General features: G+C 42.2%; 1 protein-coding gene across 1 annotated transcript in view; it reads left to right on the top strand.

Moving 5' to 3' along the window:
- PDE4B (phosphodiesterase 4B) overlaps positions 1 to 25,087 on the top strand; it is a 300,133-nt gene that overhangs the window by 213,773 nt on the left and 61,273 nt on the right. Inside the window, exon 5 of the mRNA XM_038414110.2 lies at positions 3,816 to 3,865. Coding sequence (XP_038270038.1) covers positions 3,816 to 3,865 — 50 coding nt within the window. The remainder of the gene's footprint in view (positions 1 to 3,815; positions 3,866 to 25,087) is intronic.

Genomic DNA, 25,087 nt, shown 5'->3' with positions numbered 1-25,087 from the left:
ATGGTGAACGAAATGCAGAGTTCTCCTATCTGGTGCAGATAAGTCTCTGAAGTTGGAATGCAAATAGAAAGCTTATCAGCACCTTTGGAAGTCTTTTTCCTCTTCTTTGTTTCCTATCCTTGGCCATTCCTTCTGCATCCATTCTTGCCCATCAGTTGGCTCCTTCCCTTTTATTTTCATTTCTTCCCCTTTCCCCAACCTGTCTGCTGCCATCACTGCCTCTCTTCATCTGAAAACAATGCACTGGCTCTCAGGTGACTGAGCTGAATGAAGCAGCTGGAGCTGATGGCCCTTTTGTGTGTGTGAAGACAGAGAACAGCCTTGGAACAAAGCAGCCCAGGAGCCACTGCTGCTTTAAGAGGGAGAAGAAGGGATTCAGGAGCGGAGCAGCCCTAACAATATTAACTGTCCATTCCAGTAGGGGAGTAGGGGGAAGGGAGAAAATCCTGGGTACTGCTGCTCTTTGATAAGGCTGGAGCAAGGGCACAGAGTGGCTGAAGATAGAGCAGTTCCCAGGAAGGAGACAGGTGGAATGTCATCCTATGCTGAGTCTAGAAAGATATCCCAGTAAGCCTGCAGAGCCTAATTTTTTTTATTAGAGATAGTAGTATTTTTAAGCTTCTGCCTGCAGTTTCCAGCAGCAACAGCAGAGAGAACCAGTGTGATTCTTCCAGCACAGGGGACTGTTTTTCTCTCCCCATCCTACCTTGTACCTATCCATTATTTAATGCTGCCTCTGGAAAGGGCTTGGTCTTTGAAAGGAGCGGGAGGTCTATACATTGAGGGGCCTGAGCTTTGGGACCTGCATTCTAGGCTATCATAGGCTGAACCCAGGCCCTCCTCTCCTTTCCTTTTTCCCTGCCCAGGAGGCAAAGAACAAGCCTTTTCCCAGAATGCCAGCCTCGAGGAGGAGGAGAAAAAGCTCCTAGCCTCAAGGAGAGTGGGAGAGAAGAACCCGCTACCCCTGGTGGGGCAGAATCTCCCGAGACAGAGGGGCTGGATGTAGTTGGGTACAGAGGGGAATGCTGAGTGATGGTGAGCAATTGTAAAGGGACAAAAGATGGACTTGAGTGATTTGTTGGAAAGTCTGGGGAGCAAGAGGAAGTAATGCTGCACACTAGTGTCTTTAGAAAGAGCAAACCATGCACTGGAAAGTGCTCCTGGGACTGACTTCTGATCCCACCTACTCTCTGCCCCTGACTGAGCTAACTCTTCATCTGTCTGCAGTGCTGCCCCTAACTCAGCAACCTTATCTGGCATGATAAACAGGAAAAAAGGTTAACTACGAGGGGAGGAAGAAATAATATTTATAAACTATCATTTTAAAAAGATGAGTTATCATCCAGTTTTCCACTCTGGATTTCCCAGCCTTTTATCAGAAGCACAGTGTGCTGTTTCAGACCAGACCCATTAGTCACATTTGACTAATCTGTAATACTGACCAATATCATTTTCAGTCATTTATTAAAGAAACTGCTCCTCTAGTTCTTTATGTACACGCGCACATACACACGAGCTAGAGGGGCAGTTTCATTAGTAGATGACTGAAAACAAGATATAATATCAGATGGAAAATATATTTACAAGTAAAATCCAGAGTAGTATATACAATAAACTTAATTTTAAATCTAAAGTGCTCAGCATGTTAATTTTCATTTTAAGATATTTTTTCTGATGTGGAGTAGAAAGCATTGGAACCAAGTAAAATGCTCTTTTAACCCCACTTGTCCTGAACATTTTCCACCTTGCTTAGCCTTTTATATTGCCCCAGTCATAGTGATCATTTGTTTCTGTGTTCTGATTTGAAATAGCCACTTCATATGAAGTCACCATTAATATTACTTCTGGGTTAGCCAGGGGTATCATTTAAAAGTAGGTCCTTGGAATTTTGCTCTTGAAATTGTCTGTTTTAGGTGACACCTATTAAGGTTCCCTAACATTTTCTGACACAACATCCCACTTTCATTTGCATATAGCTTTGAAAACTTTAACCTTGCAGAGTAAAATTTCCCATGCTTTATGTTTGCCTCTGTTGTATTTTTTATTATTATTATTATTATTATTGTTATTATTATTTAAAGTTTAAAGTTTTAAACAATTCAGCCATTTTCATGATGGAGGATAGTTAAAAATTGATAGTTCTGGTTAGGTTTTTAAAAAAGGTTTCAGATCATTTTTTGAACACCCGTAGAATCTCAAAGGTTTGCAAAAAGAAAAGGAGTACTTGTGGCACCTTAGAGACAAACACATTTATTTGAGCATAAGCTTTCATGAGCTACAGCTCACTTCAAAGGTTTGGAGTCGCAATCTGCAGTTCGGCAGGGGTGGCAACCTTGAAGTTGGAGAGGTGTCTTTCCTTGTTCCTGAGAATATAATCCCAGATTGGTCTGATTTATAAACCATGGAAAATCATCAAAGTAGAACTCATTCGCTTAAAACGTTATATATCAAACATTCCAAATTTCTTCCCAGGACCTGTGTACTTTCTGCATTGTTTCCAAACAACTGCACAGAATGAGACATAAGCAGAATGCATCCAGACCCTGCTCCTCTCCATTAAAATATCCTTTGGCTAAGAGGAGGAACACTGGGCTTGTGCAATTTTGTAGTATAAACTTGAATTTTATATCCGGGATGAGTTGGTATTATAGAGCTGTAGGTCTCTTTTTCAGCAAACTTAGGTGGTTTGCCTTTCCACCACTAGGTTGTGATAGAAGCCAGGATGAAAATAACATGGCGTTGTGCTGGTTATATGGGGAAGCAGAATTATGACGATTTTGCAGGGATGGTGACTGTTCCCTTAATTAACAGGAATTTACACCTTTTCAAAGAGGATTGTGATTTGGGGCCAGATTTTCCAATGAACTCGGGAGTCAGATTTTCAAGTGCTCAGCACAGACAGTTGGGGGCAGATTTTCAAAATAATTTAGCATCCAACATGCTCCCCAAAATGCTGAACTCTTCTGAGAATCTAGTTACATATTTAAATTCCCCACATGGAACTGAACTCTTGAAAATCTGACTGTTTTGTGGGTGCTGAGCCCTTCCGGAAATTCTGGTTGTAGGGATTATTTTGGTCCCCCCTTGCCTCTGGAATACTAGGTGACATTGGCTAAAAATGACTTTTTCCATGTATGCTTTGGAAAAAGATTGCACCATTTCGCTCTAATGTGAACCTAGGCAGGTCATCTAGCTCTTCGTGACCTCCAGAGTTACCTAGATCTTTGTGACCTGCAGATTGGATTACAGTAATGTGCCCTACTTGAGGAGCATGAAGCTACAACTGCAGCTGAATGAAGCAGCTCACTTGTGTTTTTAGCTTCAGGGAGTGCGTTACACTAGTGCTCCAAAGACATCACTGTCTCCTTATTTGCTTTCAGGTGGAGTTTAAGGTGTGGAAAGTGATCTTTAAAGCCATATAAGGCTTGTATTTCCCAAGAGACAGATCTTGATTCAGGAGTTCACTGTCCCCATTTGTTGGAGAGAACCCAAGTTTGCTGACCTTCAGGGCATTTCTGAGTTAGCAGGATGATTGTGGCAAAGGTAGTGAGGGTTGATGGTACTGATCTTTTTGTAGCTAATTGGTGTATGTTCTGTTCATAATTTATGTATGCGTAGCTGGAAGGCATGAGATGTGTGGATTTTTTAAAACTAAGAAGAGAGATTCCAAATTGTTCATCAACCACTAATTTCACTTTGCAGTGTTTTGGGATTCTAGTGAGCATGAAAGGTATTTCATACCTAAAGAAGAAGGCAACCCATATTTATACAGTATTATCATTACAAACAACGTTTTATTCTTTATTCCTCCACAGGAGGTCTCCAGTAGCAAGTCAGCCACAAGTCTCCAGAGTGAGCCTGCAAGGTATGAATGTGATTTCTAATCACTTGAAAGTTTCAATGTAAACTGTACGTCCCTTGTTATATATCATACTGTTAAAACTGTGATCTCTATTTTATAAGATATCTTGCCTGATTCTCCTCTCTCTCTGATTTAAATTAGGTATACGTAATCAGGCCCATATTTTTTTATATTTATATTTTTGTTCTTATTTTTACCCTTTATGTGCAAGAAGAACATTGTAATTTTGAGCGGTCAGCCACAGATGCAAAAGGTAATTAATTTGTTATCCTTAGGATTCTCTATTCTTTACAGGCCTGGACAGGCCCTATTTGACAAAACTTAAACAGGTTCAGACATAGCTATATTTTTGACATTTGTTTTAATTTCAGTTTGTTTCCACTGGAACTGCATAAGAGCTAAAATCAAAAGTTAAATCCTGAAGACCTTTTTCAGGCAAAATTCCTATTGTCTTCATTAGGATGTTCTGGAGTGTTTAAAAAAAAAACTTTTATTCAATGACAAAGAGAGAGAGTGCATGCCAGTGGATTGAATTAGTTCTTATTGAAACACCTGTAGTTTATTGTCTGAATTATCTCAAAGCAGTGTTCAGGCTTAGAGAATTTTATAGAAGTTTCATGGACACAATGATTCATGACTGTTGAAGATGGATGCCCCATTTGCTGCTGTTGTAGGTAATTGTTATTGAATGCTGCACCTTCTTGCTACAGAGTAAGTCCCTATACTAGCAAAAGGTTTCATTTAGCCCTTACTGTCAGGGCTGACCCTACACTGTTTGCTGCTCTGTGTGTTCACCTCTCTTTCCCCACCCTCCACTAATCCATCTCTTGAATCCCACCCCAAGTTTTATAGGGTTATTTAACATTTTCCCATTAATATTTCTCTGATTGTGGTTTTAGATTCACTTGTTCCCCTTTATGTATGTATGATCCTTCTTTTCCCCTTTTCCTTCACTCTGTCTTGGTGAATCTTTTCCTCCTTTTTGTCTTCCTGTTTTCCTCAGAAAAATTTCTCTTAGTGTATACTTTTCCATCATTGCAATTCCCTCTGTCCATCCCTCTTTCCCAAGGTTTTGTTTTTACCAGTCTCTCTGCCTGCCTCTCTCTGTCTCCTTCCCCATCAGCGCCTTCTTTCTTTTTTTCACTTTCCAGATATTCCTATTATATACCCTAACTGCTCCCCTCCACTTGTACCCCAGACTTGTGCACACATGCTTCTTCCCCCTCAGAGACCAACGCAGCAGGGTTCGGGGTTCTCTTTGGTCTTGGGGGGGAATAATAGTAAGCCAAGTCTCCAGGAGTACACCAATCAGGGCTCAGTTGAGCTCACACTGCTGGGGTTAGTCTTAGTCCACACAGAGCAAAGTGAGTCCTAATCAGTAATTCAGCACCTGTTCTACCACAGTCTCTGCTGGGGTTGGGGGCAGATGGGAGAGGAGTGTGCAGTGGCTGCTTTGGGGCAAAAGAGGAGCAGCAAAGGGAGGCAGAGGGTGAGAGTAAGCTTTGTGGGTGACAGGAGAGCAACGGGACATAGGTAAAGAAGCAGAGAGAGGGATCAGCTACTGGGGTGTGGGAGGCAGAAGGAGGAAGCTGCATCTTGAAGGGGATTTGTTTATTTTTGCCAGGTTTGTTTATTGTCTGTCCCCCCTCCAGTCCCCGTCTTGCCAACCTAAGCAGCAGCATGGTGCACCTGTTTGCAGCAGGTGAAGCTTTATTTCCTACCAACAAACAGATGTGGATGTAAAACTATTCATTCATAACATTTTATCTTCTCATTTTCAGTAATTATGCGCAAAGAGTGACTACTAAAGGGTGATTTTCATATTGGGTGCAATTCAGTGGCGGCTGGATTAATAGCTAACATAGTCATTTGATTTTTCCTAATATGATCCATATTTTATGGTATATAAATATTTATTATATTTGAGACTTTTCTGGTAGGTTAGTCAAAAAATAACTAACGCCTCTAATGCGAAAGCCTCTAATGCAATGTTCACATATGATCTTAAACTCCTTCTCATTTGCTCACTATTATATTCACAGCATTCAGATAGGATTAAGAGGAACACAATTCACCACTTTTATCTGTAAATTATGGTTTTAGTAGGACTTTTGTCTCATATTCCTTATGAGAAAGTCCTATGCAATTTAATAGAGAATGATAACCGTACCATAGAATTTTTTTATACCACATATAGAATCGTACAGCAAGGAGATCATTCTCTGTTCAATTCTGTACATATTTAGAGTAATTTCTATAGACCCCTATTTCTGCATTTAGAGAGAAATTATATGGATTTGCACTGTTGCCAACTCTTGAGATTTTATCATGAGCCTCATGTTATTTCGCATTTTGCTGAAAGCCCCAGATTTTTATGAATCTCTCTGTTTGGGTTTTTTGTTTTTTTTTTCTGGCCCTCATGGTTCTGGAGAAAAGCATGAAAACATGAACACTAAAAACTCAAAAACCTGAAGACAAATGAAAAGAGCCCAAACATTTATTTTTAAACCTCTCTCATGATTTTTGAATGCTTGGGGTTGGTAATACAGATATTACGACATTTATCTTACATTCAGATAACTTATGCTAGACATAAAAGCATATCTTGGTATTTATCCATGATATGAAGGCGACGTGCGTTTTATCATCAGTACGTGGAATTTATTTTTATCTTCGTATTACAAAAGGGCAGTGAAGGAAAATTGTGCATCATTTTAGTGTTTCAATAATTTTGAAACAGGTGGGCAAGTAGGGCCCAATCCAGTGATCACTGAAGTCAATGAGTCTCGTCATGAACTTCATGATAAGCTGGCTTTGGATGAGACCCTCAAAGAAAATATAAGACATATTCTAGTATAGTTTAAGTAAAACATAATGATTGTACAGGGTATATTTAGGAAATATTTTTGAGCTCAGATGGGAAATGATGTGATTGCCCACAGGTACATGTTGGCTGCCACTTCCCACAGCTCCCATTGGCCAGGAACGGTGAACTGCAGCCACTGGGAGCTGTGGGGGGCCATGCCTGCGGACGGTCAACGTAAACAAAATGTCTCGAGGCCTGGCATTGGATTACCCTGATCGGCCGCATGCCGAAAGTTACCAACCCCTGGTGTAGCAAAATGCTTAATGCTCTTAGCTAAATTCAGTTCAGATGATTTTTGTCAAAGACTTTACTGAAGTACTGTAGTTTTGTTCAAATATCACTTAGGGCTTAGACAATCCCTTTGTGAACAGAGTAGAATGTCAAATCCTATATATTGAAGATCATAGAATAATAGAAGATTAGGATTGGAAGAGATCTTAGCAGGTCATCTAGTCCAACCCTGGGCTCAAAGCAGGACCAACCCCAGCTAAATCATCCCCGCCAGGGCTTTGTCAAGCCGGGGCTTAAAAACCTCCAAAGATGTTCCACCACTTCCCTAGGTAACCCATTTCAGTGCTTCATCACCCTCCTAGTGAAATAGTTTTTCCTAGTATCCAACCTAGGATGCTTGAGATTGCAGCCCCCACTGCAGCTTGAGACCATTGTTCCTTGTTCTGTCAACTGCCACAACTGAGAACAGCCGAGCTCCATTCTCTTTGGAACATCCCTTCAGGTAGTTGAAGGCTGCTGTCAAATCCCCCCTCACTCTTCTCTTCTGCAGACTAAATAAGCCAATTCCCACAGCCTCTCCTCATAAATCATGTGCCCCAGTCCCCTAATCATTTTCGTTGCTCTCCGCTGGACTCTCCAATTTATCCACATCCTTTCTGTAGTGTGGGTAACAAAACTGGACACAATACTCCAGATGTGGCTTCACCAGTGCTGAATTGAGGCGAATAATCACTTCCCTCGATCTGCTGGCAATGCTCCTACTAGTGCAGCCCAATATGCTGTTAGCCTTCTTGGCAACAAGGACACACTGTTGACTCATATCCAGCTTCTCATCCACTGTAATCCCCAGGTCCTTTTCTGCAGAACTGCCGCTTGGCCAGTCAGTCCTCAGCCTGTAGCAGTGCATGGGATTCTTCCATCATAAGTGCAGGACTCAGCACTTGTCCTTGTTGAACCTCATCAGATTTCTTTTGGCCCAATCCTCCAATTTTTCTAGGTCACTCTGGACCCTATTCAAGCATATCTACCTCTCCCCCCTGCTTAGTGTTATCTGCAAACTTGCTGAGGGTGCAATCCATCCCATCATCCAGATCATTAATAAAGATGTTGAACAAAACCGACCCCAGGACAGACCCTGTGACACTCCGCTTGATACTGTCTGCCAACTAGACATCGAACCGTTGATCACTACCCATTGAGCCTGATGATCTATCCAGCTTTCTATCCACCTTATAGACCATTCAGCCAATCCATACTTTTTTAACTTGCTGGCAAGAATACTGTGGGAGACCATATCAAAAGCTTTGCTAAAGTCAAGATATATCATGTCCACTACTTTCCCCATATCCAAAGAGCCAGATCTCCACACTTATACTGTCAGAAGGTCCCAGCATCAACGTGATGAGAATGGACAACAGCATTTACACACAGAAGGAAGTCTCAGAGGCTGACAGATAAAGCTGCTGTAGTCAAAAAGTGTAATTTAAAATACAAGGTTTAGAGAGAGGGGGATTATTCCTCCTCTCAGATGGATCATGGATTAGAATGGCATCCAGAGGATTTATTGTCCATGTTTCCCATGTAAACTCTGTGGGTTGAATCCTAGCCCTGCTGAAGTCAAGTGGAGTTTTGCCATTGACTTCAGTGGGGCCAGGATTTCATCCCATGTTGCTTAGTGCCATAGGTTTTACCATCTTTACCCAATCTGTCCACCAGGGGTGAAAGTAAGTCGAGTGATTTACCAGTACGCTGGGGCCAGCTCTGGCCCCCATAAGGGGCGGGGCCTATGGCGGAGGGGTGGGGCTGAAGGGGTCAGAGCCAGCCCCAACCCACCCTGTAATGTAAGTGCCCCCCCTCCTTCTCCTCCTCTTCCTCCTCCTCCTCTCCCCTTCTCCCACCGGGGTAGCAGCAGCAGCCTGGGGCTCCGGGAGCTCTTGAAAGGGCCCGGGGCTCCCCTGCTTCTACTGCCCCGGTCCGTTAATTAGCCACCGGAGCCCTGGGGAAGCAGCGGGTCTCCAGCGGCTATTTAAAGGACCGGGGCAGCAGAGGCAGCTGGAGCCCTGGACTTTGAAATAGCCCCTGGAGCCCCCACTACTCCATGGCTCTGGGGGCTATTTAAAGGGCCTGCGGCTCCCCTGCTTCTACTGCCCAGCCCTTTAAATAGCCCCCGGAGCACTGGAGTAGCGGTGGTGGGGCTCCGGCGGCTATTTAAAGGGCCGGGGCGGTAGAAGCAGGGGAGCCCCAGGCCCTTTAAATAGCCCCCAGAGCCCCGCAGCCACTACCCCGGGGCTTTGGAAGCAATTTAAAGGGCCTGGGGCTCCAGCCACTGCTGGGAGCCCCAGACCCTTTAAATTGCCCCCTGGGGACAGGGCCGGCTTTAGGATTTTTGCCGCTCCAAGCAAAAAATTTTTGGCCGCCCCCACTTTTCTTTGTGCCCCCCCTCGCCCCCGGCTCCGCCCCAACTCTGCCCCTTCCCAGCTCCTTCCCCAAATCCCGGGCCCCGCCTCCTCCCCTGGGCGTGCCGCATTTCCCCCTCCCATTGCTTCCTGTGGCTCCCCCCCCGCCCTAGCTCACCTCCACTCCGCCTGCTCCCCTGAACACGCCTCCACTCTGCTTCTTCCCCCTCCCTCTCAGGCGAGGGAGAGGCAGTGCATTCAGGGGAGCAGGCGGAGCAGAGGTAAGCGAGGGTGTGTGGGGGAGGCACAGGAAATAACGGGGGGGGGGGTTAGAGGAACCGCTTCCCACTCCAGCTCGCCTCCGCTCCACCACCGCCACCTCCCCCGAGCGCACCGCCGCTTGGCTTCTCCTCCCTCCCAGGCTTGCCATGCGAAACAGCTGTTTCGTGCGCGGCAAGCCTGGGAGCAAGGGGGGAGAAGCGGAGTGGTGGCACGCTCAGGGGAGCAGGCTGAGGCGGAGCAGAGGAGAGCTGGGGCAACGGGGGCACATTTCTAGGGGCGGCATGGCCGGCGCCAGAACGCCACTCCTAGAAATGTGCCACCCCAAGCACCTGCTTGTTTTGCTGGTGCTTCGAGCCAGCCCTGCTTGGGGAAGCCAGGCTGCCCCAGTACGGTGCACTGGCTCTTGCCGGTATGCTGTACTGGCTTACTTTCATCTCTGGTCCACCCCCCCAATCAGATAAGTGAAGTGAAGATAGACTAGAGATTAGGTAAGTAAATTAAATAGTATTTTTAGGGCAGCATTCTTGAGTGGGAAGACTTCACTAGATTTTATTTGGTTTCCATGCCAGTGTAACACCAACAGACCCCAGTCGTCGGTGGGCAGGATTGAACTTGGGACCTCTGTAGCTAATTACACGAGCCTCTACTGCATGAGATAAAAGCTATATCGCTGTTAGCTTAGGCTGTAGAGCAGACTCATTACTCTCTCTCTCTAAGTGGTCTCAGTGCCACTAAATAGGACAGAACATCTCACCCAGAAGGTGTATGGGTTACACCAGGACTTTGTACCCCATATAAAGATTTCCAATCAGACATTCTGGTTTTAAGCTATGAGAGACAGAAAGAATAGACTGATTAAAAAATAATTTTCATTTTGTTAGTCCCCAGAAACCTATGTGGAATTGTCTACATGAAGTCATCCAAGTCAAACAGGTTGACCAGGTACAGAAACTGGTTCTGTAATCTTTCATTGGCTTTTGTGAATGGAAAGACACAGAGTAGTTGGCAAGACTTCTCCCAAATATAGCCCTTCCTATTAATTTCATAATACTAATCCAGTGTTATCCAAACTAAATGAAGTTTGAGAGTCTCCGTCTTCCCTTCCTCTGTCCTTCTCTATGACCATCTGATAGTCCCCTCTTTTCCTCAACTTCTCCAGAAACATTCTTCTTCCCATAAGCCCCAGTTCCTTCCCATCCTGTGACACTCCTTCATTGCTTCAGGCTCAAACCTCTGATAGATCTGCCCCACCTCCCAATCCGGTGCAACTCTTTACTTTGATGATCCAGTTTCTTAGTTATGCTCTCTGTGTTAAGTGCACCCACTAATCAATGCGGTCCAGTGTCCATAGCCATAATACATAATTCCACACCATCTAATCTTTAGTCAAGCAGCTCATCTTTATCATCATAGGACTGGGATTCTGAGGGGCTGCTTATGCGACTTTAGCCACAGTTGATTTTTGTGGTAAATTGTGCCCTGGGCTTGTAGCTTCCCTGTGCCTAAAGTGGAAATAAGTGTAAAGGAATGGCACTGGAGTGGAGAGTGTTGACTAACAAATGCTCACATGCTTTCGTCAGATATGCCTAACTAAAAGGGGCAGAATAGGGTGTCCAGAATGTCCTTTATCCTACAAGAATGTACGAATATCACATACCCAAAGACCAGCCTGAATTCTGATCTCATTTAACTGGTGCACTGAAAGTGACCAGCAGTTAATATTCCCACCATGCCACTGATGGCTACTATATAGCCCACATCCTACCTTAAGTTTGCATTGATTATTGCCTCACAATACCCACCCACATGTACTGTTACACTCTGTAACTCTTTTAACTCTAGGGGGAAATCTAATGCCTGCTGGATATTAAGGTTCTTTATTTTTCCAGAGTGGTCACACTTTTTGCCTGAATAGGGCTGTAATTTGAAAGGTATGAAAGGGAGAATAGAGTTCCCTATCTGAACACTTCTGATGAAGTGCCAGCTATATTTCCTGTGTCTCCTGAAAGTTTCACAGAGGGAAGCGGTAAAGCATTCTGCCTGCATTTAGCCTGTGCTGGATCCTTAAAGATGAAAAATGTCATTTTAAATGAAAATTTTTTTGTTTTTAAGGTTAGGTGTTTATTATAGATCTGCCATTGTCATACTTTGATTTATGGATTCAGCACCATCAATTGACGTCAGTATGAACATCTCACATTCATTTCCTTTTGTCATTAGCAGCGTGTTTTATATCCTGTTATGAAAAGTACAAAATGCATGGTTTAAAGCAAACTATCATAAATTAATGAAATTATCCTTCAGCTATGGGGGGAAAAGAGATTACATTCAACATTTAAACTGGACATAACATGCCAGTTGTTGCTAAATTAGAAGTTTACAGGATTTGGCAATTGTTTAAAATAAAGGATCAAATTCATCTCTGGGGTGTGTTCCCATGGAAATGCACCAAGGTTGATTTTGGCGTAGTGTGGAATGAATAAATTATAACAAATTATGCCATTTATTTTTTATCTTTTTTTTTTCTCTAGACCATGAAAAGCCTAGCCACAGTTTGTACACGACAAACCACTAAAATGCTGATAGTGATGTCACTGTCAATTTCAGACTTTTCTTAACATTTTAACCACAATCATAAAAGGAAGAACAACACACAGTGAACATCCTGTGTTTTGTCCTTGATATCAGCTTAAGCAAATCTGTCAGATTTTTCTTGTTATTTGGTTATAAATGCAGATTATAGAACCAGACAGAATTTTTTTGTGAATTAAATAAAAATTTTAAAAAATAAGTATGTGACTGTAGCAGAAACAACAAGAACAACCCCAAATCCATCATTGGCACAGTTATTTCACAATTAGAAATGAGAAGAGTTTAAGGCAACAAACCTTCTGTGCAATACATATTAATACAAGCAGTACCCAATTGCATTTTTTAATGATGTAGAAGCATGTTAATGTGATCTCAACTGCATTCTGTAAATTCACTTTTTTACAATTATCTTATTTCCAATGTTAAAACTACCTAATTTTTTGGTGTGATTTATTACCCAGGTGTGGCAAAGTTGCTGCTGCACCACACTGTCTCCTCCCCCACTCCAAGTGTTTGTATGTGGCATGCAATAGCTGTGCCTCAGTTTCCCAATGTGGCCTTTGGCCTCTTTCAGCCATTGACATGACCTGGCCCGGCCCTCTGAACAAACCAGGTAATGGAGTCCAGCACTATTCAAGGTCTCAAAGTCCTCCACTGAAAGTCAGACAGAAAATAGGAAAACAACTGAATCTTCAGCCCACCTGAACTCAGCTGGTAGTCTTCTTCTTTGCAGGCTAGCTCCAGCTTCAAACCATCCTAACAATGACCCAGGCTTGTTGGTTTCACTCCTATTGTTTAGGGGTGACACACACTCCCTCTACTCAGGGTTTCAGGTAGGATACAGTCCCTGATTGGCCCCTATCACCAGCTCAGGTCTCAGCTTCCCAGGCTTCTCTCAGCCCAAGGGAAAGCTCTCAGGTACCTCTCACCTGGGTCTCTTCCTGGTCCCTCTTCCAGCCCCTCCCTGCCAGGGTTTGATCACCTATTTGCCTGACACCACTCCAGGTGCAGCTTGGTAGCTTAACTAGTTTCTTGAGCCATTTTAACTCTTTCGCCACTGTGTGCGGTTATACATCCCGTTACAATGCGTATTTTGGGTTCACTGTTCTTTCCTTCATACGCTACAAAGAAAATAGTGGACAAATCTTCAAAGGTCCAAATCAACAGGGAGATGAAATCTTAAAAATCAGCGGGGAGATGAAAAGTTGCCAGCTTTTCTAAGTACAGAAGCAGATATGGGGAAGGACTAAAACTTTTTAAACACATTTAAATGTGAGGAATATATCTGTTCTTAACAATAAACTGACAGGTGATTTTGGATATTACCACATAGTGGCCACTGAGGACTAGATTATGCCCTATTCCTGCATGGCTGAGCAGGGGGAAGATGCAAAGACTTCACCCCTTACATCCCTTGTGTTTGGATCAGATGCAGCCCTGGTCTCCATGGTCAGGGGAATAGGAGTTACAATTTTTAATAGACATATATACTGCCGTAGTACCCAGAGGCTTGGCTCCCTGCTAGCCACCAAGGGGTGCACACCATCACAAAGTGGCAGGGAGAAGGCAGGGCCATGGCTAGATGCACAGGGAGAGCACTACTCTAACCTAAAGGTGTTATCGTTGTCCCACCTCTTATTCTCCTTTATCTTCATCCTCTAGCTCCTTTCCCTCAGCCTTCAAGCATTCTATTGTTTTCCTTATATTCCTGCCTCACAAACAGCGATTCCATCACATTCAGCTACAAGCTCCTTCCATGTGCTGTGTACTCAGTTTACTTCCTCTCCCACAACTCTTTTGTTCTTCTCCAGTTCATTTTTCTCTCTCTCTCTCTCTCATATAAAGGACGACTAAGCTCACTAAGGTCCCTAATCATTGCTCCTTCCATGCATTGGATACAATGAATAATTGCCTTCTTCATTAGTGCCTCATTCTTCGAGGTTGCCATGACTGTGTTGTTCTGGTTCTTCTCCTACCCTGTTGGACTCCAACTAATTAAATCTTGATCACTGACTGGTGATCTGTCACTGCCTCCTTTCCAGCCTCCCAGCCTCATACCTCTTCCACTTCCATCCATCTTTCTTTTCCACCACTGACTGGTTCCCCACTGTTCATAACCCTTCATTGGTTTTCACATTAAACTTAAGCTCCTTGTTCTCCCTTCACAGCTCGGTGCTGCTCCGCCCTCACCTACATCTTTGTTATTGTTGCCGTCTCAGATCCTCTGTTCTTCCCAATACTTTCTCATAATTACTCCCTTTGTGTCCTATTCCACTCACTGCTTCATGTTTTTTTCCAGTCCACACCCTACACTTGTGTAACGTTAGCACCCGCATGGCCAAGATGGAGTCTGCTCTGCAGGCAGCTCTGGCCAAGAGACCAGCTCTGGCCAGGGGCATCTGTTCCAAACTCCCCAGAGTGAACACACACCCCCACCGGAAAAGTACAATGCATATAAGAAAGGGAAATATTTATTTACAGAGGGATGAGAGAAGAAAAACAACAAGAGGAGATATAGGGGCAGTGGTAAAACTGGGTTGCATCCAAACCAAGGCCCCATAGGCCCAGTGGTAGCACAGTCTGAAAGAGCAGACACTGAGCAATGGGTCTGCACACAGAGTTCAAGAGTCCTGAGCAGAGTTCCAGTCCGATGGTGAGGTTTGGGTGCTCCTGGTCCTCTTCGGCGCCAGTAAACTCTCCCCAACAAAGCCCTCTGGTGCCCTCTTTTGCTACTCTCTGCAAAGGCACACAGAGCGACAACCTCCCCACTTAACTAGCTAGCAGCCTCCCTCCTTATTCCCAGTGCAGAGTCACAAGCCCTAGTACTCACAGCCCCATGCAGCTCTGGGGAGCAGTGATACTGGGTCCAGCTCTGGCCTGTCCTTCTCAGGCAATTCCTCCCTGGCACAGTGCTCCTCCTGGCTCCTCTCCTGGGGTGTCCCCAATCGGTCTCCCTGTCCTTCCCAGGCTTCAGGCAGGTTCTCTGCTGCTTCACTTTGCGAGGGCCTCTTGCTGCAGCCCTTCTCTGGAGCTCCAGAGCCACACCCTGCAGTTTCCCTCCTTTCTTTCACTGCTCCTCCTCCCTCCTTAGGAAAAAGATTTAAAAGGGCCATGCTCTCTCAACCCCAAAGGGGTTACACTTGGAATAGCCTTTCTCTTCTTCCTTCATGTCCCTTCATAACATCCATGTTTTTCACTTAGCTTTCCACTATCCAGTTCCTCTCCAAAACTGCCTGATCTGAATTTTCTGCCGGATTTTTCTATCATTCATGTTGTATTTGTCTGAATTAGTGTAAGCTCCTCATGGCAGGGACCTGACATCTTATATGTGTGTAAAGGATGGTTTATATCTATGGAACCACATAAATAATAAATAAGGAGTCTGTTGTTCGTGATGATGGGAGAAGTCTCTTGTGTGTCAGTAACAGTGAAACTGTAAAAGAGGAAGCCTCTCCTAGATAAGCAGTGGGGAAGTGGTATTATGTTTGACCTGTAAGATCAATGCCCCGGCAAATAATCTGAGCAATTTTTGCATGATGGACTATTTTATAGAATATTGCTTTAAATATATCCAACATGGCTAGCAGGAACACAGCATAATACTAAGGGTCAAACAATGTCGTGTATCTCCTGGGGCTATAAGAGGTTTGCACAAACTTTTCCTCACAGCAAGCAACCTAGTACCCCCTAGGTGTTTACAACTCTGAATAATTATGGTATTTCCAAACAATTAATTATATACCTAGCAATATAATACACTTGACTGTTATGCTTTGCAACATTTAGCCTTCAGGGGCTGTGATATGTCATACACAGGCTTTTCAAGTCTCATAGGATTAAAGTGGTGTTAAAATTCCACTCTTGGGGGTGGGAGTGAAAGATTGGTATTTTTCCCTCCCTGTTCCATTGACTCAGTTTTCCTGAACATCTGCACGTTTGTCTGCACTTCTCACATGCCTTTACATGAACATTAAACTTGTAATAGTTCGTTTTTGACATGGGTATAAAGTATACCCAGATTCATGCATGAACATTTAAATAGAAAGTAAATGAATGATGAGCTAATTCTTAAACTTGCACTGAAAAGAGTCCATCTATCTATAGGTGTTATTAATAACTATGGATCAGAGTAAGCTCCTAGTTACGCACCGTTGTAAATCTGGAATTGTTCATTTGAAGCCAGTACTGTTACTCCAGATTTACACTGCTGAAAGAGCAGAATCTGGCTATGTGCACAATAAAACATTTGGTATGAAATTCTGCAATCCTGATTTGGTCTCCACAATATTGAGTGCTGCCACAATAAAGACTGCAAGATGTGGCCCTTTGGCTTTAAAACAGATCATTCAAATCCAGCAAATACAATCCATTGTAATTCTAACCAATATTTGCACAGGACTAGTATCTTCATTGCACCAAATATCTAATTAATGTGCTCTTAAAAAAGTAACTAATTATGAATAATGAAATCAGCTTTGCTACAATGATAATGGATTTTGTGATGCACTAGAGGTCCCTTCAAACCTGAATAATTCTTTCAAAATAATATAGTGGTTCTTTTAAAATTAGATTCTAATTTTAAAAGACACATAGTAAAAATTTTAAAGTTTAGTAGAAAGGAGCCACTTAAAAGCAAACGTTCAATTTTGCATCAGAAATTCAATAGAGATAATTTTACAGACATGAAATTGAGTAATGTCTAAACTGTTGAAACAATAAACCAGTTCTGATATTGCCAGAAATTAAACATTTGTTCAACATTAAATTTTAAAAGTTATCTGCATGGAAAAAGAAAATAATTTACTAACATTCAAAAGATACTGCTAACATTTCAGTCTTCATTTCCTGTTCTTCAAGTGTAATCCGTTCCCAGAAAGAATCCATTTCACATGTTCATACACCCTAGAAACACACCTCCCCCTGAAAGTTGGAATCATGCATCTTAGTAAGTATTTCAGTTATGCTATTGACGTCAATGCAGTCATTAAATAGATTGCTGGCCCTCCCATCAATAAACATGTGCCAAGAACCTAGAGGCAGACACGTTTTAAAAGAAGAACATCAGGTTTTCTTTTAGCAGTTAGGGAGAAGAAGGGGAAAATTTCTCTTAAAGGTTTCCATGCTTCACCGTACTTTTCCTCTCTTTTTTTAAAATTTCATTTACTTATTTTCTGCTAAGATAAGTTGCTGCATTTACGAAGATATGGTTGTTCTGTTACTATGTACATAAACTCTAAATGAGACCAAAGAGTAGTTTCTTGTGATGAACTCCAGCGGAAAAATGACACCCGTGTTACATCTCACAGTTAGATTTATTTCTATATCGAGTAACATAAGATATTCAGGCAAACCTTTTTAGCCTTTGACTCCAGAAGTTCTTCAAGGATTGATTTCATGACATCTATTTCAAAAAATAGCCTTCATTTCTCCTCTCACTGGCTCTGTAGATATATAAACTAATCATGATTCCATAGCAACTGATAAAAACTGTTTTCCCCTCAGCCACACCTGTGGGGTGTTATATTAGACATTTCACACGTGTTCCTCCCATCATGCAGTCTGTCATTCCATCAAGTCCGACTGCCATCTATGGCAGTTGGGCAGCTATCAGTGATGTCAGAGGGACTCCCCCAGCGTAGTCAAGGAGTCATTCTGTAATTCTAATGCAGGGTGGGCTCTTCCCAGTCTGACTGACTCATTCATTATCAGAACCAGGTAGATAAGTACATCCTAGAGCTGACCCCTATCTACTCTAGAGGCATAGTTCCAGGATATACAGCTCTCCTCAACTTTTATCAGGAATAGATCTGACAGTCAGACAAGGACTGTAAAGGGGCTATGAGCTGAAAACTTATACTCATACTTAGCTTAGTGCTACATCAAGGCAACCCTCAGTTCTAAAATGGGCTTCCCTCCTTTTGCTGATTTCCCACTGAATCATCCAGCCAGGTGAAAGCCAGTGTTTGCAGCTTGCGTGGCCTTCTACAGTGTGGGCGTGAGAGGAGGTGTAAGATATTCATAGTGATATACTTTCATTACATCACCTTTTTTCACTCTGTGTTCTTTAAACACACAGGGCTAACACGGAGGTTCTTACACTGTTTTTGTACGTCCCTTATTCAGGAAACACTCATTTTGAACTGTGTAAAAACTATTTAAGGAGCTCAGGATTTGGATGTTAGTGAGAACCCGAGTAATAAAATTTGTTTGTCTTGTGCTGTGCAGGAGAATGGTAACTGCTTTGTGGGAGGGAGGGACTTGCATAGTACAGCCATTAAATTTACTTTTTGTAGAATTGGGTCCTTACTGTTCTGACATATACGGGAAGCACAGAAAAAAAATCTTCTAACTAATAAATTATTTTTTAAGATGAGGGGAGCATCTTATGCATGCCTTAGTGAAGAATATTGTATCCCTCATGGTCCTACTGACTTAGCCTCTTTCAGACTCCATGTCATGATGCTTTTCTAGCTGATGAGAACTGAAATGGACTCCTAACAAAACATATGCATTATCAGTTCATTCCTACATCAGATACTAGGGTCATTGCCAAGTGATATTAGGTTCTCCTACCTCCCCTGCGATTGAGCTCACTGCTATAGCAGTGTGTCCCAGCCACAGCTAGCACAAGGAGTAAAAGACGGTGACTATTAGCAGTGAATTTTTCCCAGGGACATGTGAAGCACTAATCCCAGGACCAAAAGCCTGACCTTAGATAGTCCTAATGTTGTTAATTTTGTCCTCATACATTTATTCCAAATATAAGCTGCGGTAATGAAGCATTTTAAAATGTAATTAAATCTTACATGGTATTGTGACTGCCTGTCGTGGACCAAACTGTGCAGTCCTTACTCAGACAACTTTATTCAAGTTTATCGGGGTCAATGGGAGTGTTGTCTGAGTAAGTACTGTAGGCTTAGACCTAGATGGTAAAATCCTGGCCTCACTGAAGTGAGTGGGGTTTTTTGCTGTTGCCTTCAGTAGGGTCAGGTTCTCATCCAGAGTATTTAATTCTTCAAATCCAAATGTTTGTTGTTTCATAATAACTATTACAAAGATTAAAACAATATTTTTATTAATGCGTATGCTAAACAGAGTTAATAGAAAGAGCAAATAGTTGATCATATGCTTTTGTTCCCCTTTTTATTTGCCACAATTCCAGCCATTGTAACTGACCTGAAGAAGAGCTTTCGACAGCACAAAATCTTGTATCTTTCACCAACAGAAGTTGGTCCAATAAAGGATATTACCTCACCCACCATGTCTCAGCCATTGCAACATGCATTTTAGTCTCACTGTCCAAGCCCCAAAATAATGAAAAGAGGAATCATATGTTAACTGCCTCCAGTCATCCAGGAATACTAAGATTTAATTACCAGTATCCTTATCTCATGAGATTAAAAGAATTGTATTGCTAAAAATTGAATATACCATTGTGTTGCTGTTAAAGAAATATTAAACTTGATAGATAACCATTCATTTTATCTTAACATTGCAAGTTGTATTTACAAATGACAATTTATCCCTAAGAACTTCACAATTAGGGTGCTTTTTTAGTTGTTCTTCCATTATAGAAGCTATTGTTAATTAATTCTATTTATAAGAAAGTGTATGTATTCAATTTGTTTAATTGGAAAAATCAATACATTTTTATTAAAATACGAATGAGAATTTTATTAAATAATGTCATATAAATTATTTAATTATTAAAATAATAAAATACATAATAAAATAAATAAAATAAAATGATTAATTTAATGATTTAATAATTAACTATTAAATAAACATTTAGACAATATGTTAAGTGCCTGCTTGTTTGGGAAGGAGCTAATGATAATTTTGGAACCTAAAAAATAGAGCAGAAACACTGTATGTGCCAGGTAGTGATGTTTTTTGTGCATACTACCATATATATTTCCCCTGAGGTTAGTGGCAATACTCCCATTATCATCTGCAGTGTGAGCAGGATCTGATCGTCTGATGAACAATCATTTATTATTATTGCTATTATATTATTATTAATTCATGTATTTGCATTGTGGTTGTGTCTAGGAGACCCTGTCATGGATCATAACTGTATTGTGCTAGGTGCTGTGCAGTTATTTATACATTTAAATATAATAATGTTTTTAAAAGCCTGTGCTATTATTCTCTAACACAAAATAAATAATACAATAAAATCCCAACAGCAAAAATTATCATTTCAAACAGGAAGTCATCCAGCCATTTACAAACTTTCCTTTACCTCATCTTCAGCCCTCTCCAATCCCCCCCATCAAGCAAATGTCTTTTGCAGTGTACCCAGAAGGGTGCCAAATTCAGTCTGCTTTGTACCAAAGGGGGACAAGTTCCAGAGTCCCGGAGCCATCACAGAGCACACCCTTACCAAACACCCCATCTCCTTTAATAATGAATTGGGTCCAGCTTGGGAATTTATGCTGATCACAGCTATGGCAGTATGTGACTGTTTTTCAAACCATGTTTAGGAAAGTTTTCACAGTCTTGTCACTGATATCAAAATGCTTTTTAAAAGTCACATTTTATAACTGGCCTATTTTGGTGCTAACTAGTGCACAATTATTTTTGCATGAGGCCAGGCCTCTTAGAGTTCTTCTGGTGGCTGCTCCCTCTACAAAACTATTGTAGAATTCTGTGGTATTTAAAAACCTTTCAGTGCACTGCTTCCCCTCCTCCTACTCACCCCCTACCCCATCTTTTTTTTAAAGCAGTCTCTTGTGAAATGAACTGAAATTGTGATGCCACAGGGTGTGTCTATGGAGCAGGACACTTAAATTAAAATAGCAGTGTTCGTATTATACTGAAATATCTGGAAGAACGTTGTCTAACTATTTACCCCTCTTGGACTCTTTCAAAACCTGAGCTGAGTGTGTCATGAGGCTGAGCCAATGAGGGGAAATTTCAAATAAATATTCTGAACTTGATGATGCATTAGCTGACATGGTGCTCCAGAGACTATCAATAATAGAACATGCTAGTGTTTGACAGTTGTGAGATATTTCCCCACTTTTCTTCTCAAAAACAGAACTTATAGAGAGAAATCCAAGTACAAGTTTCCAGGTCTAATTGGAGCATTTTGTGTGTCAGCATTAATACTTTACAAAATATGATCTAGGTCCAGATCCAAGTCAAAAGCATATGATCCTGAGGCAGGGCTCCACTCTAATTCAAGTCTTTTGGACATGATATTTCCATTGCTTAAACTCAACAAACTTTTAGCACTCCCTGAAACTCCTATACATAAACGGCTAGTTAGCGCTAAAGAACTACCAGTCATGCCTTACGGCCTCAGGCATGGAACAAAAATCAAAACAGGATAGAATATAATTACATCACAACTTGGCAGAAATTGCTCATTCTAAAGCTAGCTTGGGTAACCCATCCAGTGTGGTCAACTTCATATGTTGGGGAAAAAAGTCCATTATCACGAACTTCTTTAAAAGGAAAACTTGCATGCAGCTCAGAATCAGAGATTTCACAGAGATAACATAAATAAAGGGCTGAGACATTGTTAGTTGCTAAAACCAGATGTTTTTGTTGTTCTTTTAAATTTAAAGAAATGTGAAAGGTTTCCAACTAACATTTGGGATTTCAGCAGTGCTTAATTTTTGCTAGGGTTGAGTCCTGGCACCTCTAGGCTTAGCAGTTCATAGCCCCAGCACCTCTGAGCTTTATCAGTTATGAAAATAAAAAATTGCTTGAGTCTCCACACCTAATTGCTTGAGCGCCAGCACCTCTTTCATTACAAATTAAGCACTGGACTCAGCCCTCATTAACGACTTACACCGAGAGCAACAACGCAGTCATCCTACAGTAGGCTTCAGTCTCAGTAATAGGGACCATTTAATCTCTGACATCTCTTCTCAGATTGTCAACAAAGATGCTAATAATAATGCTGTGGTTTAGAGTTGGTTGGAAAATTTAGACCAAAAAATGGGGATTTTTTTTTCTGCCTAAAAGTGATTTCTTTTATCAGACCAGTGCTAATATTTTTTTGTGATGGGGATGTCTCTTTAGTGAGAATAGGACAGATGATCAACTCATTTCACACAGCCACAGAGAAGCAACTATATGGTAACAACTTTCAATCACTAGCAACTTGGGCTGGATTTATAGCCAAGGTGTACTTCATTACCAGTCCCCTGACTCTTTAGTTTTCTCCTTCTCCAAAACAGGCTTAAATCCTGCATGCCTTCAATCAGATGAATAATCTTCAATCGTATGAGTAGACCCATTGGCTACAGTGGGACTACTCAGAAGAGTTAAAGGCTTGCAGGCATGGGCAGCGGGTACATTAGGCTGGGTGCCTCCCCAAACAGCCAGGCCTTGCTCCACCCACATTCCACCCACAGGGCCCCCCCCCTTGCTTCCCACCCACTCTGTGGCACGCACTGCCCACCATCTCGACACGCCGGGGCTGGGGCCATGCTGCCTGCCCTTCTGGTGCTGGGAGGGGGCTAGCCTGGGGCAGGAGCCGGCGGCCATGGTGAGGGGGCTCCAGCAGGGGGGAGTGTGCAGAAAGGGCGGAGCATCAGGTGGAAAGGGCAGGGCTGGGAGCTAACCTCCCCCAGCCTGTGGTTCATGCGCCGCCCATGCTTGCAGGATTGAGCCTGTAGAATTTTAGTTTATGCTTGGCACAACTGAGGAGATTGGGAAGGAAAGTTGGCTTTAAGGCGCCAGTCTGATTCTCCCTTCCTGGGTCATCATGGGGACTGAAATGGCTCTCAGTAACTTAAAAGCTTAGCAACTTAGAGCGTAAAGCTGCTCTAAGTTATGCCAGCCTCAGCAGGCCTACACCAACTGCATGCCACCCGGGGTTTCCTATGTGAGGGATAATCCTCAACTCCCCTTTAGGGACTCTTTCTGGCTGCTTTACACAAACTCAGCAATACACAGCAACCAGATCCAGACCAAGGACTCAGCCCATAGTCTTGAAGGTAGCATTGGCACAGGTGATTAAACCTGAAGGTTTGAGTTCTGTTAGTTAAAAGCCATTCAATTCAAGAAAAATAACCTGCTATCAGAAGAAAATATGGTTTTGTTTGGTGTTTCTATACCGTATTAATTTCACTTTATCCCTAGCTGTACATTTTAAGAAAGCTCATGGTAAACTGCCCATGTGTCATGGTGACACTGGGTAACCGTTTATTTCATTCCTTGCTGCTGAATGTACCTGGTACTTGCATGTGGCGCAAAATGTGTTCCAATTATACTCTGTATTCCAAGTACATCGCTCATAAAATGCTACCATTCCAGTGTTTAAAAGTGTCACCAGCTTGCTGCTGCACAGACATGGCACTGGAGATCAGCACGTGAAAGAGCTAACATGGAATATTCAAAGCTGTCAAAACAAAGTGCCACTTTAAATTAACTGCCCTCTTCCGCCCCACCTTTTCTTTGTGATTTACTCCATGATTTTAAACAGGTTGTTTTACAAAGCCCTTGTGAACACATGAGTAAACACAACTTGTGAGTCACAACCACAATCATTAATAAACCAGAATCACTGGGCAGGACAGGTTAATAAAGATAATTAATGCAATGAAAATGTCATCACTGTTTTCCGTGGTAGTGGGTTGGAGGTTTTTTTTTTAAGTCACTGCCTGACAGTGAGGGGCAGTTGTCTTCTGTAAATGTTTACAGTGTTGTAGTATTATTGATATGCAACAAAAATGAATATAGAGAGAGCTCTCAAATGCCATTATAAAGCTATCAGAGTGATGTCAGTACTATAGCTTAACATGCAAGACTTTTGGTTCTTGTATACAAAGCATGGCAGCTCATTCCTTTTCATTAAAATAAGATTTTTTAAATTACCTGTGCTTTTCTAATTATCCCTACATCCATTTCTGCTTTTGCTGTGTGATTAGCATGTGCTATACAGCAAGAGATAGCCAGACTACAGAAGTGACCCATACCTGCTGACAGTAGGGAGCATGTGGGGGTGGGGGAGTGCAGAGTGAGGGCAGCAGCTTCAGCAGATGTCACAGAGCATGCTCAGTATAAGCCAAGCAGCAACTTGCGGCAGGGGGAGGGGAAGCGTGACTCTGTGTGCTGCTCTCCCCTCCCCTCCTCCCCCCGCATGCGTCACCTCTCCAGGATGCCATTTAATAACCAGAGTTGATGGGGTTACTTATAAAGTATCACTTGAAAACCAAATATGTCAAATAACCTCTGCAATGTGCTGGATACTTGATTGCCTCTGTTAGGACCCTAAGTGAACGCTTCTCTGGAATTTCATCCACAAGGTAATATTCATATTAGTTCACTTTAAAAGGCTATAAAAGAACAAGAAGTTCAAATCAGGTGAATCTTTTATTACCCTTTGAGTACATGGAGTCCTCTATTTGAAGAAAACAGATTAAAATTCTAAACTAAATCTTTTTTTTAAAACTTATGTATTTAAATGTAATACTTTTAAGAAATTGTATCTAGCCTTGAAAACAGCTATGATATTTTATAATTAAATATAATTTGAACAGGCAGGCATGAGGCTGAAAGCAGAATGTATCACAATTTGAGATATGTGGGCCCAATCTTACCAACACTTTCTACTGGGTTAGTGCTTACTAACATGAAAGGTGTCCTTCAGAAGGACCCTACATTTACGGCTGATTTTGGGGATTACTTACTCAGTGTTTCTCAAGAACCGGTCCATGCGCCATTCCCTGAGATCTCCCTGATACAGTTTAGGAAAGCAGCAAGCTGGTCCCTGCTATCAAAAAGGTTGAGAAACTCTGACTTACATGATGCTTGCAGAAGTAGGGGGCATTGTGAAACTGATGCTGTCCACTTCCATAGTAAAGATGTACATCCTATCACACACAAGGGGTTTATAGA

This window comes from Dermochelys coriacea, chromosome 8 (genome assembly GCF_009764565.3).
Source record: "Dermochelys coriacea isolate rDerCor1 chromosome 8, rDerCor1.pri.v4, whole genome shotgun sequence".
Taxonomy (NCBI): Eukaryota; Metazoa; Chordata; order Testudines; family Dermochelyidae; genus Dermochelys; species Dermochelys coriacea.
The sequence above is the reverse complement of the archived record's forward strand: the minus strand, read 5'-3'. Positions and strand labels throughout refer to the sequence as shown.